Source organism: Coturnix japonica, chromosome 24, assembly GCF_001577835.2.
Source record: "Coturnix japonica isolate 7356 chromosome 24, Coturnix japonica 2.1, whole genome shotgun sequence".
NCBI lineage: Eukaryota > Metazoa > Chordata > Aves > Galliformes > Phasianidae > Coturnix > Coturnix japonica.
In genome coordinates this window covers 5,084,464-5,100,241 of record NC_029539.1, presented here as the reverse complement: position 1 = coordinate 5,100,241, position 15,778 = coordinate 5,084,464, and the positions used below count along the sequence as shown (strand labels likewise).

At 47.4% G+C, this 15,778-nt stretch overlaps 1 protein-coding gene across 13 annotated transcripts in view; it reads left to right on the top strand.

The window, feature by feature from the left end:
• The window catches only part of NCAM1 (neural cell adhesion molecule 1), a 74,281-nt gene that overhangs the window by 19,900 nt on the left and 38,603 nt on the right, over positions 1-15,778 (top strand). For all 13 annotated transcript variants that reach the window (XM_015884030.2, XM_015884032.2, XM_015884026.2 and 10 more), the window contains exons 2-5: positions 12,274-12,348; positions 13,816-14,034; positions 14,601-14,744; positions 15,596-15,733. In XM_015884030.2, the coding sequence (XP_015739516.1) occupies positions 12,274-12,348; positions 13,816-14,034; positions 14,601-14,744; positions 15,596-15,733 (576 nt within the window). The remainder of the gene's footprint in view (positions 1-12,273; positions 12,349-13,815; positions 14,035-14,600; positions 14,745-15,595; positions 15,734-15,778) is intronic.

Genomic DNA, 15,778 nt, shown 5'->3' with positions numbered 1-15,778 from the left:
TCTTTAATTATAGGCAACGGTGTGGGAGAATGGGGTAATTCATTTCTTATTAGAAACCTTCCCATTCGCACACAAACGCACCTTTTTAGGGAAAAAGAAAGAAAGAAAGAAAGAAAGAAGCTGTCAGGTGTTAACTTGCAGTGTGGAAGGGTGGGTAAAGCATGGACTGCATTCATGCCAGGAGCAGCAGTTCTCATGCAAGACAAGGTCTGTATTGCAAAAAAACCCACTGTGAGAGGTGCAGGGGATGGGAGGGGCAGCAGTCACAATGGAACGTAGCACAAGAGCTGCATCTCTGTGGCTGATTTGCAGCTCTGTCACTGGTGAGCATGTAATCTGCAATGGTAATGAAGACAGAGCGACTTCTGTTTTGTGCTTTTCTTCTGCTGCTCCTGTGCTCCCCTGACTTTCAAGGTGCAGCAGAGCTCTGGAATAGCACAGACTGTTATGTGTGTGCTCAGGGGAAGGTTAATTGTCAGTTCCATCTCTGCTGGATTTCTTTTTTCAGCTCCTTTACTCTATGAATGGTGATAAAACAAGGCAAATAAAATAAAAATCCAGAGTCATTTTCCTTTCTAAACCTCCTTTCTCTGTGCTTCTGAAACCTATTTATGCACAAGCCTCCATCCTAACAAAGGACTCTTTGAGGGTCTTGTGTTAGTCTAACATTCCCTTCTTTCACGTGAAATTAAGGGCTGTGATTTACTGCCATGACCTGAGTGCTCTCCTTTACAGCTTTTTTCTTTCTTCTTTTTTTCTTGCCCTCTGGTACTTTAGTTATGCTAACATGCGGTGGTAGATGTGAGGGGTGGGCTTGTGTCAGCTCACTGTGAGGGTTATGGGGTTACTGGGTGGACTCAGTAGTACATATCTTCATTCTGCATATTCTGTTACCCCTTAAAGATGCTCAGCATTCTTGCTTTGCATTAAGTAAGGGGCACAGATAGCATCAGCAGCAATTGGTCAGACTTTGAATGTTGCAGCTCATTGCTTGAAATTCTTAGGAAATAATCATTTTTTTACCAGAATTCAGCATTTATGCCCCAGCTTTGTTGCCTAGGCCATTTGGGGCGCTGGCACTGCTGCCCAGAGAGCTGTGGGTGCCCCATCCCTGCAGGCACTCAAGGCCAGGTGGGATGGAGCCCTGGGCAGCCGGTGCTGGTGGGGGCAGCCCTGCCCATGGCTGGGGGTGGCTCTGGGTGGGCTCTGTGGTCCCTCCAACCTGAGTTCTGTGATTCAAATTAAATTACCACGGAAAAGAAACAGCACGGAGCTACAGATGATGTGTTTCCCTACTAAGGCAAAGGGCTGTGCAGCTCATCACTTGTCACCCTGTCCCTTATGACCTGCTGTCCTTTTCTCTTAGCTGTGATTTTGTTCATACACTTGTGGCATTTAGTGGCAGACTTAAATAGAATGTACCAAGAGTTTTACTTCGTTGCTGGAGGTTTCTTTACTTCCTTTAAGGGTGCCATTTCAGGGAATATGCCATTTAAATCAAAGGGCCCCTGCTATCTTCTTATTGCACTGAACACAAAACCCACTAAGACTTGGTTTTTCTCATAAGGACGCTGAGGAAACCCTGCAATGCGGGTGATGTATAAAAGCTTGGAATACAGCAAAGATTTGGCTTATTCGGTAGGACTGCCAGCTGAACCACCTGTTGGGTCCGATACGACTTGCAGCAGAATCTTGAGGGAGGGATTTGGCAGGAGGCTCATATCAGTGTGGAACTTCTTCCCCTTTCATTGCTCCTTTCTCTTCCTCCTTTCAGAACGTTTCTTCCAGCAGGTGGTTGCTTTGGAAATATCAAGACTGTTTTTCACACAAAAGATGGTGTTTCTTCTCATTGCAAGGAATCAGGGCTGTCTTCACAGTGTGTCTTCACTGTCCCTCTGAGGTTTTCTCCTGGAAATGTTTCAAGACCTGAACGTGGTCAAACTGAGCTGGAATCTTGCTTTGGGAGGCATGTGAGGGTTGTCAGACCTGCTATATTGCCATGAATGATAGCCATGGTTCATGGAGCACTGCTGGGAAGCACATCATGCATGGCACTCAGGGTTTGCTGAGTGTCAGTGCTTATTTTACTGCAGGATTTTACAAATCAGTAGATTCATAAATTAAAGGACCTTCATTGTGGTGCTTCCTTCAGCGCTGTGCGGTTGCATTGCTCTGTCGTTTTCTGCCTCTTTGTCTTCCTCTTGTTTTTATCTGTCCTTGCCCTTTGTTTTACCAGGAACAAAACATCCCTTTTTGTTGCAAACTCGATGTGCCAAATACTTTGAATAACTGTAACCAAGAGTGAATGTAAAACATGGCAGTGACAGTAAATTCCTTTTAATGCCCTCCTATAACAAGAATTCCCACTTCAATAACTGGGGCAGCAGAATGGTTGACCTTGTTGTTTGATGCAACCATTAGCTTGCTTGGCTTGGTTCAGAGTCTGTGTGCATTCTGTGTTTAACTCTGCAGCCAGTAATTTAGTGTTAATGATGCAGCATTCATTAACATCCCAATGAGACCTTTCTCTTTCACGGTTTTCTTCATAGGGCAGCTCATTCAGTTACCTGCCTCCCAAGCTTAATAAATGCATGCATGAAGTGTGGATTGTTTTACTGCCTTTGTTGGTGCTGGAAGGAAAGGGTCCCAAAAGCAAATCAGTTTGGCATTTTTGTGCTTGCTCTTTGCATTAACGCTTCTAGCGCGCTCATAGGTGGGTAGATAATTGGATGCTATCACATCATTGGGAATGTTACTTAGCAATATCCTTAAGAAGATCTCCAGGTTGAATCTGGGGTGTCAGAGCATTGCTAGATGGTAGAGTTCTGCTGTGGAATATATGTGGCCCAGCCTCCATAGGATGTGTATAGTTCAGTCTGGTAACATTCTGAATGTTATTGCAGTGTCTGTTACCTATTTCTGAGCTGTGCTGACTGATGCCGGGTAATGGCCAGGCACACAGCAAAGCATTGTTTTTTCTCTGAATTTGTATCGGTGGAAGACAGCCTAGGTAAGCTCTGGGGATTTCAGTTAATAATTTATGTGTATGGAAAGCATCCTGCACACCAGGATGGGCAAGAATGGGTTGTTCTCGGGATCAAAATCAGCTCCCCCGTGAGGGAGATAGGTCCATGCTGGTGCCAGACGTCCCACTGTGGGGACTCATGTGCCCCCAGCTGGCACAGCCACCCAGACAGCAGCTGGGGCTGCCAGACAGAGCCTGCTGGCCCCAGCATGGACATCAGGTACCAGCCAGCCCATAGGGATCCTGCTGGATTGTGGTGCTGATGGAACAGTGGCTGAGTGGAAACACGCTTTGTTTCCTACTCTGACTTTATTTTTTTCCAGGACTTGGCTTTTTTAAGTGTTTATTTTTCTTCAGAGCAGGTATTGCTGATCTAGTTGAGTTTTCAAAGCGAGGTGACTAATCAACAAAAGTCACTGAATGCAGAACCCAGAACTCAGCTGACTGCCTGGCTTGGGATTGGGAGGTGTTGGACATTCCACTGTTTTGCAGAATCCTCGTGGTAGTGAGCAAACAGTGACCGAGCTTTATCTGCTTTCTGATGCAGCCCAGGGCACTGTCGGCCTTCCGGGCTGCAAGCGCACACTGCTGCCTCATATCCCGCTTCTGCCCATCAGGACCCCCAAGTCCTTCTCCGCAGGGCTGCTCTCCACCAGTTCTTCTCCAGTCTGTGCTCATGGCTGGGACTGCCCCGACCCAAGTGCAGCACCTTGCACCTGGCCTTGCTCAACCTCATCAGGTTCTCATGTGCCCACTTTCAGAGCCTGTCCAGGTCCCTCTGGATGGTGTCCCTTCCTGCTCTTGTGTCCACTGCACCACTCAGCTCGGTGGCATCAGCAAACTGCTGAGGGTGCACTCCATCCCATCATTTGTCACTGACAGAGATGTTGAAGAGCTCTGGTCCCAAGATGGACCCCTGGAGGACACCACTCATCACCTGTCTCTCTTCTTTGCCTATAGGTCCTTGCAGATCTTTGTGTCCAGCTCTAGGCAGAGATCTGCTCATTGCTGGAAGGCTTCAGGAGCCCGCTGCTGTTGGTGAGAGTCACTGCAGCTTCTTCCCTGCTCTGGGAGCCCCACTTTTGGGTATTGGCTCCTTCCTGGTTTGATCCAAGCAGAACAGAAGGGACTCAGGGTTAGTGGGCATATCTCTCTCTTCTGTCAGACAGCCATTGAGTGCAAAATGCTGATTGTCTGCCATTGGGCCCATTGGCTTCCTGCTTCTTGCCGACTGTGCTGGTTGCTTTTGGGGGTGGGGAAGAGGGTTTCTGGCATCAGTTCATAGAATTTCATTGTGGAATACAGAGATGCACTGTGACTCAAAATAAACCCATCGATGGCTCTTGACACTGGAAGAGAGCTTTGCAGAACCACTGCGGCCTCCTTAATAGTGAGGCCAGCAGTTGTTGGTAGCAGGAGAAATGTATTCAGGAGATCGCTATTTCGGCAATTTCAGAGCTGCGCAGCTGTGCATGGAGGCTTGATAATATAATAGCCAGGGGCCCCATCTGTTCCTAATAAAACATGTAGGCAAAAACACGCGGCAGTGGCAGGCAGGAGCAGTTGGGTGGCGCTGGGAGGCAGCTGTGCTGCAGCATCCCCTCCCTCCTTAATGCCTTTCCCAAGCAGAAGTGAGCTCCAAAGGAAGGATGGGAATTGCTGCGGTGTTTCTTCTTCCCTGCTTTGTTCCTGCTAGGAATGCACGCGGTTGCATTCAGGGTAGAGGTTGTACTTAGGGACCTAATGAGTGTGATTCTATGTGATGATAAGCCGAGCGCTGTGCCGGTGAGCGCTGCCGCACAGGCGGGGCACGAGCGCCCCCTGGCGGCGGAGGGCGGCGCTGCAGGAAGGTGGCGCTCCGGGAGCCGCTGTGGCTTCCAGAAGAGATCGGTAATGGAAATTATCGATCCCCTCCGACAACTTTATTGCATCCATTTGGTCTTTATGTAACACCTCATGCCCGCTGCTTTGTGAGAGATGGCCGATACCGCCCAGCCCTGCAGGCTCTGGGTGGCTCCTTTGGCACCGTGCTGCTCTGCTGCTTCTCAGGCTGAAATGGATGCAAAAATTGGATGGGTTGGGACTGACCTTTGTGAATCTGTGATTATTTGCATAGCTGCAGTGCTGGTAAGGTTAGGAAATGAAGCACTGGGACTTTGGCTGCAACAATAAACATGGGCTTTTGACGATGGAGATAAAAGGCAGGATATTGTATCTGGGAGCGTCGGGCACTGGCGCATCTCACCGCTCCCTGGGGGCCTTTAGAGCAAAGAGCAATTAATAGCGGTGACAGTTATTATAAAAGCCTCTTTTTAGTGGTACATTATCTTTTACTATTTTTAATCTCAGCAGCGCAGTGACACTGAAGCTTATTCTTTCAGCAGGGCTCTGATTGTTATACTCTTTTTTTTCCCTGTATGTTTTCCTTTACCTTCTCTGTTTGAGGACACTTTCATTCTTCGTGTACTCCCAGAGGACGCCCATCCAACTCCTTCTGTATTTTCTCTTCTGCTGTTCCATATCAGTCCCTTCACTGCAGTGTGTAATATTCAATATCATCTAAATAGAAATGAATTCTTGGCGTTCCTTTAGCTGACATTTCCTTCCCTGAGCTGGCTAAGCGGACAGAAAATAGGTTCTGTTGAAAACTCTTATAGTTAAATGTCACCGGCTTTGATGTATCATTGCTGTCTGCCCCTACGCAACACCTCCTATAAAGCCCTATTTTAATGCATTGGCAATAAATGGGGTTTTATTAACGTCAGAGCTGAAGTTTTACAGTCTTAATAGTATGGTACTGTGCAGCTCAGGGCTGCTGGCTTTTGTGTTTTTGATGACAGAGGGAGGCAGGAAGGATGGCTGGAGTGGGAAGCTTCCATACAGATAAATGATGTGCTGTTCTGGAGCCATTCACTAATGGATTGGCTTGGAAGGTCTTGCCCTTGTTTAAGGTCATAGTCAGGCTGTTTTTGTTGTTGTTTTAAACAGGAAAAAGAAAAGATACATCTGCATTCAGCAGTTATACCTTGAGTTTTGGAAGTCACAGACCTCTCAGTGAAAGTTCTGCCTGATGGAGTTAATGAGGGAGTTAATGTGCACAAGGGAGCTTTAGTCGAGATAAACCTTCAGGGTATGCCCCGGCCAGTAGCAGATGGGGTTGGGTAGAGACTCACGTTGGTTATACATTACCCTGGAGACACCATCCCTGTGTTCCAGGAGGAGCTGGTGCTGTCACACTGCGCCCAGCTCAGCTGTGTTGTGGATGAGCACCTGTGGTTACCAGTGGGTTTGTTGTGCTGAGGGCTCCTGGAACATGGAGGAGCCTGGAGCAAACACTGCCTTAGAGCAGCTTGAGGCTGGGTTCTTGCTGCCTTTATTCAGATGTAGTCAGTCTGGTTACTAAATAAGTCTATAAGCCAGCTTTATTAAGAGCCCTGCAGGCCCCTCATGTTGATGCAGCAATCGAGGTGCTTGCAGACACGCACCTTGTGCTGATTTATTCCACAGAGGAGATAAAGTTTAAGCAGGGCACAGCCATTCCGTGGTCAAAATCAATGAAGAAGGAGGGAGGGCGACTGGCATTGCTATGGAAACGGCCGCTGCATCCAGCAAAGGGCATGGAGCAGTGCAGGAAATAACAGCCCTTCAGAGGGGAGGAGAGCAGAGCAGTGTGTGCTGCACAGAGCTCTGCAGGACGTGCAGCATTGCGAGCTGACAGCACGGGGTGCTGGGCTGTGGGTCCTGCAGGGAGGAGCAACAGAGGGGGCAGAGCGAAGTGGAAGTAAATGTGTGAGCGTAGCCCAGTGATAGCTGGAAAAAGTGCAAGTGAGAGCTGATGGACGTGGACATTACTTCCCTGGGATTATGGATTTGTGTTTAAATTTTGATGGGTATCTTTGGTATGGTTGCAGTGATTTTAGCGCAGATTAGGTGTGTCCTGCTTTTGTCTTGCCTTTGTGGATTTACTACTAGGCTGCCTCGTTGTAATCTTGGTGATTAGCTGTGGCTTAGGCTGGGTGACCATGGTTTACAGCCTCCACCTGTTTGTGTCCTCGCCATGAAACCGCTGTAGCAGAGTGTTCATTTTTATGGGCTATTTTGTGTGCAGAATAAATTACACATGCAGAATGCTTCACGTTTCTCTGCTTCACCCATTCCTGCTCCAGGAGGAGGTGCAGACCATTGCAAGTGCCAGTGTGTGCCATCAACCTTCTGCCTGCGTGGGATGGGATAGCGGGCAGGGTATGGGATAGGAGGATTGGGCTGTGTCACACAGCTCCCAGGGCTCCAGCTGGACACCTGCTTGGGCAAGCACAAGTATAGGATTTTCTATGGCATGTCATTCAAAATCAACGATCCCACGTGACTCCCGAGCACAGTTTCTGGCTGTAGAGGGAGCTGAGCCTGTGAGATCATGCTGTGTCTGAATATGGAGTGCCAGAGCACCACATAATGCCCCAGTTAATTGGCCAAGAGTTTGGGTGAAATGAGGTCACCTCTGTGTTGAGATGAATAGGAACGAAAAGCAAGAGCTGATTGCTGTGATTCACACCAGTGAGGAAAACGAGCCCGATATTGTGTGGAGCAGCTACTGGATTATGTGGAAGGCTGACTGCTAAAGCATCATAGGATGGTTTGAATTGGAAGGGACCTGCAAGGCCGCCCGGTGCCACTCCGTGCAGTGCACAGGGACACCCACAGCTCCAGCAGTGCTCAGAGCCCCGTCCAGCCTGACCTTGGCTGTGTGCAGGGACGGGGCACCACCGCCTCTATGGGCAACCTGTGCCAGTGCCTCACAGCCCTCAGTGCCAAACCGTCTTCCTTATCTCCAGTCTCAATCTCCCCTCTTGCAGTCTGAAGCCATTTCCCTTTCTCCCATCACACACACCCCACTGCAGAGCATGCAGTCTGAAGTCCTGCCCTGGGTAGGGACACTGCTCACTCACTGAAGGTCTGATTTTAGCTCTTGGTAAACAGAAACTTGATAAATGGTGACTTTCTTCACCTTCAACGATGAAATTTTCTTCCTCTTAAAGTGAAGATTTAAAGGTAATAAATACGTGACCGGAGGGTTAGAAATGCTGTATGTACAGCTCCTCTTCTATGCTGCTGTCAGCAAATGGATGTTAGTGCTGTAGTGCTGCCTGATTTACGGGCAGGGAGCAGCGCTGCCCTGTGGCAGTGAGTGCACACAGCTGGGATGGAACAGCTGCTGCAACATCACACTCCAATGCTGAGCTTCTCAAACCCAGTTTTCCCCTCTTTCTCAGTATACCTGCACTGTAACGTCCTCCACATCCATGTCTATTTAGCAGAGGGTGGTAGCTTAGTTTTTAATTAAAGCTATCCATACCCTGGTTTGATGGATCCATAAAACATCGTGGCTTACTCTGCCTCAGGTAACTGATAATGTTTGCCGTGGCAAATAGGGCTGTTAGTTTTATGATCCAGAGCAGTAAAACATGTTTTATCAAGAATGCCATCAGAAGAGGCATAAAGCCATGTAAGAGCATTGATATCTCTGAGAAGCTGTATGAAGTAATCTTGACACAAGTTCTGCTCAGAGGAAATCTTCTTGGTTACACATTCGCTCCCTCTGCGAATCTTCGTATTCCCCAAAGGTATCGCAGTGCTCTGCTCTGGTTGGTGGCAGTGTGTGGTTGTCATGGGGATGGGAGATGGGATGGGATGTGCAGAGCAGCTGAGCTCCATCTCCTGCTCGCCTGCCCTTACGGCACAATGGCAGGAGGCAGCGCTTTGTGCTGCTCGGCCTTTGTTGTGCGTTGCATCTTGAGTCAGCTGTGACGATTCTCTGTAATCTGCTGGATTTCATGCCTTTACACATCCTGTCCTTTACACCATGTGCTTTGCTTGCAGTGCCTGCTGTTTCCTAATCAGTTCTGTTTATTTCTGGAATTTTGCTTGAGGTTCAGAAATGTGCCAAGGGAAAGGTACAGTCTGTAAGAAGTGAACCTCGGGTTCATAGAATCATAGGATGGTTTGAGGTGGAAGGGACCCTGAAAGGCTGCCCGATGCCACTCCGTGCAGTGCACAGGGGCACCCACAGCTACAGCAGTGCTCAGAGCCCCGTCCAGCCTGACCTTGGCTGTGTGCAGGGATGGGGCACCACCACCTCCATGCTGCACAGCCCCAGCTCTCAGCCTGTCCTCGCAGGGAGGGCTTCCATCCCTGGCCCCATTTCTGTGTCCCTCCTCTGGACTCGCTCCAACAGCTCCATGTCTCTCCTGCCCTGAGGACTCCACCTGTGGACGCAGTGCTCCAGGTGAGCTGGCACAGCACAGCAGAGGGGCAGGAGCACCTCCCTGCCCTGCTGCCTGCACTGCTCTGGGTTCAGCCCATTGAAACTCATTTAAGCATTGGTGTGTTTTCTTTTAGCTTTCTGGGCACACTGCAATGAAAGTAATCCAGAGGAAAAGCAGTGGGCACACACATCTCTCAGGCTATTACTGGAGCCTCTGCAAAAAGGCAGATGAGAATCCTGAGCTTTTGGGGAATTGTTCCATCAAGTTTGAAGGTGCTGAAAGCCGTTTAGATTCAGCTGATCCCAGTAATTCTTCATCTGGACGGACAGAAACAAGATTCTTGGCAGGGATATGGCAAAGGCAACGCTTCATTCTGTGCTTGCTGCCACAAAAGCAGCTCGTCTGGCTCTTGGATTTATGGCTTGGGTCTGTGTGAAGAAAGGTTCATGTCACTGTGTGCTCTGACTCAGACAGGCAGCAGTGTGGGCATCAGCCTTCCTGCCTGTAATGTGGAGCCTGTGAAGCCAGAGGGATGCAGAACCAATTCCCAGCAATGAGCACACACACCTCTGCTGCTCATGGCTTGTCACTTAGCAGGTGCAGCCTGCTGTGTTAGCCTTAGTCACAGCCCAGCAGGGAGACCTTCCTGCCTTGTCCTGAAATCGTGGCTTAATTTGGGCTCATTTCGCTGTTTAAATGCAAAACTAATTGTATTTAACCGCCGATGAATGTGAAGTTACATTAACGGTTTTTCAAATCAAAGGGGAGTTATTCAGTGTTATTTGGGAGCTGGGGAACTTTGTAACCAGATAAGAGATATGGGGGAGGGCAGACCTATAAAAAGTGTTATTGTGTGATTATGAAGAGCCCTTTTAATGCAGTTATTATGCGATGCTAAAAAGGCCCTTATTGCTTGAAGTTCGAAGCAGAATACAAATGGGCTTACAGTGTCTGTTCAATGAAGAGTGGGGAAAAATAGTCTCTGTTCCTCTGAGCTGCAGAGCAAAAATAATAATTAGTGATTACAATCCATGTCGGCGCTGAGTTTGTCAGCCTGATCATATACTAAGCAACCAAGTAGCAGGTAGGGAACAGTTGCTGGTGTAATTTAAGGCATAGTTTGTTGTTAGGATGAACTCATTTATCCAGGTTATGAGGTCAGCACGTTGCCTTTATCAGTAGAACAATTAGAGTTGAATTCTCCCTGGTGCAACGTAAAGGCTGTGGATGAGCTGAATATGAATAATACAGAGAAAGGTTCTGCTCAGGTGATGCCTGATTTCCAGCTTTGTGTATAGGAGTCCTTTGCTCTGTGTATAGCTCTGGCCTTGCTGTCAGCCCCACAGTTCATGCATGTTTCCTGAGTACTATAAGGAGCGTTGCCTCCACGTAGCTGCTCATTTCTGAAGCAATGTGTGTGTTCTTTGGAAGCCAGGTGTGTTTGGCAGCTAAGGGAATGAATGCCTCTGTGGCCTGGTGGATGCACAGCACCAACCCCTGCTAAAGCTGCTCCACCCAAATCATTTTGTAGGCTGAAAGTATTTAGGGAACAAGAAATGAACAACAAGAAGTACACCTACAAAAGAAGGTCTGTTAGTCCTTGTTGCAGTGAACCTAATAAACCTTTAGCCTTTTATTATATTTGGTTCTTTGTATTTGCAGTTCTGTCTGGGAGTGAATTATACTGAAGTAGTATAGTTGAGAGGAATTAGATTAGCCAGCAATAAAACAGGCTGAATGCAAGAGCTGAAAGGGCAACATGTGCTTCATGGAGAACAGCAGGGAGAGAGAATACCCTTCAGACAAAAGATATGAGTTAAATAAAGATGTCTTAAGGGAGATCTCAAAGGCCTAAGAATTATTTTCATTTCGTTCTGGAATTATTATCTAACTTGGATTATTTTTAAGTGGTTCTTTAGGGACGTGGCTGTAGTCAATTGCAGGGAGCGCAGAAGTGCAGCATCTTTTGTTGAGCCCAGGTTACAAGCAAACAAGTAATACTGTGCCCAGAAGGGTTAATCACAGACTGACCAAGGTTGGAAAACACCTCTGATATCACCCAGTCCAGCTGTCTGCCTGCCACCACTACTTACCCACTAAACTGTGTCCCTTAGTACCAGATCTAAATGCTTCTTGGACAGCTCTAGGGACAGTGATGCCATTACCTCCATGGGCTGCCCATTCCAGCGCCCAGGCACTCTTTCCTGCCATCCAACCTGAAGCTCCCATGGCTATACTTGAGGCCACCTTTCCATGTGGGAGAGTTATTTCTTCTGCAAACAAACAAAAGCACAGCCCTAGCGTACAAGCCAAAGAGTTGATGATCTCCTGTGGGAAGACAGTAGAAGAGACCAAAATATTGCTACTGCTTTTCAGGAGGGCAAGGTAAGCAGAGATGTGCCTGGATTAACATGGAAGTGAGTCTCAGCCACTCCTGTAAAGGCAGAAAGCATCAGTGGTCAGTGATTGTTGTCAGTGTTTTAGAGATTTATTTCTTAATGTAGGTGTGCTGTGGCTGCTGTAGATACCCGTCTGGGGTTTGTTGGCTGTTTGGACTTGGGTTTCTGCCTGGAAAATGCTGCAGAGGACTGAGAGTATTGCCAGTAACTCCCAGCCATGACTGATGGTTGGGCTTGTCAACTCCAAAACCAAGAGAATGGCTGTACAGTGCTGCCAGAACAGGTCTGCTGGCCAGTTCCAGTCAGTGTTCAGGGGTGTGCTTAAAGGCTGTGCCATCCTCTCCTAATGTTGTGCTGTGGGTGGGGATCTGGAGAGAAATCAGCGCCTTCTGTATCATTTGGTGTGGCTTTACATTGGGCTGGAAGTGACTCTGAATCTTTGCAGGTTTCCCAGGGGTCCGCTCAGGTACATGGTGATAAAGAGTCAGCGCTCTTCTTTTGGATGCAGTGGAAGCCTGGCCAAGCTTCTTTGCTGAAGACAGCTGCTGTTGTCTAACCCTCTTCTGTGTGCTCCTTTCTTTTGCAGCCTCTCTACAAGTGGATATTGTTCCAAGTCAGGGGGAGATCAGCGTTGGAGAATCCAAGTTCTTCTTATGTCAAGGTGAGTGACAGCTTATGGCATTGGGTGTCTGCACGTTAGGTCTGAGATAAAAGCTCTGCTGCTAAATTAGGCTGTAAGGTTTCTTGCTTTCTTTCTCATATGCTCTTACATTTGATAAGACTAAGTAGTGAAGGCAACCTGTGGTGTTTGCTGGGAGGAGTAAGTCTGCTCTCCCTTGACAGCTGGCAGCAGAAAGCACCTCCAGCAAACAGCTCTTAAAATGGGAAGAGAAACAAAACAGCAAATGAAGTGTTGCCTCTGTGCTCAAGCGGTAGCCACAACAATGGTGCTTTGTGTTGTTCCACAGCTCCTGGGTCTTTTGACCTTAGAATTAAGCTTGATTTTTGTTGTTAATTTTTTTTTTTCCAAATTCTATCTCTAGTCCATTGCCAAGAGCAGTAATGGGAATAGCAGGTCACCTGAGAGTCGTCACCTCAGCAACTAAGGATTTTAATGCTGCTGAAAACCTTCCTTTCTGTCACAGAAGTTAGTGTTTGTGCAGCTCCCTTTCTGCCCCAGGCTGTTCTGCTGCACCGTGTGGTGCAGTGCTGACACATTCCCTGTGCTCTAAAGGCATCTTTTCAATTTGATGGTGTTTTTCATTTTAGTGCTTGTCCTGTTCAAAGCAGCTGGCCTGGTTTCTGATAGGAGGAACTGGTGTGTTGGCACCCCAATGTGGCAGCATCCTGGGGCATGACTTATAACAAACAGGTGATTAGTGAGCTCTGTGAGCAAAGGGCCATCAGTTCCTCCAGAGCATAGCAACAGGAACAACAGTGAGGTTGTCTGATCCAGGGGTGCTTAACTGCAAAGTAATTAGTTAATGCCAGTGCTTTGAAAGCAAAAGCGTGCTCTGAATAAGTGCTCTTGTGATGATGCATACCTTCAGAAAAGTTTGAGGTCAGTTACAGTCCCTGCAGTAATAGGAACCTGTCCCAAATAATGAAGCCATGTGGGGGAATGCAGAGAGATGAGCAGCAAGAGAGAGGCAGCCTGCAACCAATTAGTGACAATGCTTACATTGAATGCAGCAGTAGGTTTAACCTGATGAACAACAGAGCTGCAGTGTCACAATTTTGATACACAAAGCAGCAAATACACACCTGTCAAAAATATGGCAGAACTAGAGCAGGAAAATGTGGTTTGGGTTTTTGCTCTCAGGCTGACACAGTGGAGGGGCTGGGAAATAAGATCCCAGGATGCATAGAAGGCCATTCTGAAATGAAATTAGATTTCAAAAAACAACCTAATGTAACTTTTGCACGATAGCAGCTGACCATTCACAGTGCTGTGAGGAAATTCACTTGGTTTGCTTCTCAGTTACCAGAAGCTCTTCTTCCCTTGGGTCAGTATTCCACAAAGTGCTACTGGTTGTATTCATTTCCCTACTGGTTGTATTTGATTCCCTGTGTGTTTGTTAGTGGGAACTCACTTCAGTTTGTTTTTTTTTTCTCTTATTCTCTGTAGTGGCAGGGGAAGCCAAATTCAAAGACATCTCCTGGTTTTCCCCTAATGGTGAGAAGCTGACGCCCAACCAACAGCGCATCTCAGTGGTGCGAAACGATGACTTCTCCTCCACTCTCACCATCTACAACGCCAACATTGATGATGCTGGCATCTATAAATGTGTTGTCAGCAGCGTGGAGGAGGGAGACTCTGAAGCCACCGTCAATGTGAAGATTTTCCGTAAGAGAACAACTCCAGGGCTACTATCTGGGTTTCCCTGCAGAGATATGAGGCAAGATTAGAACGGGAGAAACCCTTTACCTTCCTACCAAAGGCTATTATTGCCAAAGGGGAGAAAAGAGGTTCAAAAGGGAGTGTTAAGAAGATTCTCCTCCTCTCTTGGTTTTGAGGAGGAAGTGAGTGTTGAGACCTTTGCTTGTCAGGTGTTTACTGCCTTGTTTACTGCTTCAATTCTTCAGAAAGATAGGAGAGCAAAAGGCAGAAGGGGAAATTCTAGTGTATCATAAATGTGTGGGAGGAGGAAGTGTACATGGCAGCTTCTGTGGGTGACAAACATGCTGTGAGAGCTGGGCTGTTGCTTCCAAGTTAATTGGGGATTTGATGTTACTGTGCAGTGTGTTGAGTCAAGTGCAGCTGTATCCTCCTCCCTGGGGCATTCAGGTTTCTACAGAACAAGCCCTCTGGGGTTCATTGCTTTATTTCAAGCTTGAGTTGGGTTGAGTTGGGAACACAGCTTGATGTGTGCTGAAAAAGCTGCAGCAACTTTCTCCTTCCATTGCTTTCAGAAAAGCTCATGTTCAAGAATGCCCCCACTCCTCAGGAATTCAAGGAAGGGGACGATGCTGTGATTGTGTGTGATGTGGTCAGCTCACTGCCTCCTACCATCATCTGGAAACACAAAGGCAGGGACGTCATCCTAAAAAAAGACGGTAAGGTGCATGATATATCTAGTGCTTGTCCATTTAGGGGTCAAATGTCCATCTCCCAGCAGGCTCATACCATCTTGTTCTACTATACCCCTTGTACAGTCACAAGGAAGAAAGGGAAGCCATTTATATGTTACCCAAGGTTTTAGGATGCAAACATCGTTATTCCAGGTGCTTAGATTTGGTAATGGTAGGAATATAATGTTCCCATGGAGATGACCACCAGGCTTTGAAGCTGCATTAAAAGTGCTAGAAGCATTTTCTGGATTTAAAAAACAAATCCGTCAGGACAGAAAAGCTGTATGTTGAGAGGCTCTGCTGTAAAGGATTGCAAAGGAAACAGGGCTGAAAGCTCCTAGCAAGTGTTTCCCTTTCATTCAGAGTGCTACAGACCTTTTTTCCCCAGAGTGGCATTTCACTGGCAGTGAGGAGTCCAGTCCCTGCCTGCAGCCGGTCACTGGTCCTCAGCTCTCTTTCCAACACCAGCTTATTACAGGCACAAGGGAACTGTAGTAAGACTCAAACTCTTCCCTCACTCAACAAGAGAGGCAAGTTTTAAAGTGATTCTTGTCTGATATTAATTAATTGTAAATGCGTTTTTGCATCTTTATCCATTTATCTCTCTGCCCTGTGAGTATAAAACACAGAGCAGTTTATCTGCTACCTCTGTCTGATTTCTTTCTTGGTAATGTCAGATCTGATTGCAGCAGTATCTCCATCTTAATGTGATATAAAGGGAAGTTTCATTACATTCAGCCTTGCCTCCAGCTCTGGAAGGGTGAGGGGAGGTGAAGAACCTGTGCAGTGAGCTTTCCTGGGGATCTTTGGATGAACCTTCCTTTTCTCTCCTCTAGTTCGGTTTATAGTGCTGTCCAACAACTACCTGCAGATCCGGGGAATCAAGAAAACAGATGAAGGGACGTACCGCTGTGAGGGCCGCATCCTGGCTCGTGGGGAGATCAACTTCAAAGATATTCAGGTCATTGTAAATGGTGAGTGGCTCAGAGTTAAGAGCAGTAAGCGACAAAGGTCTGTAC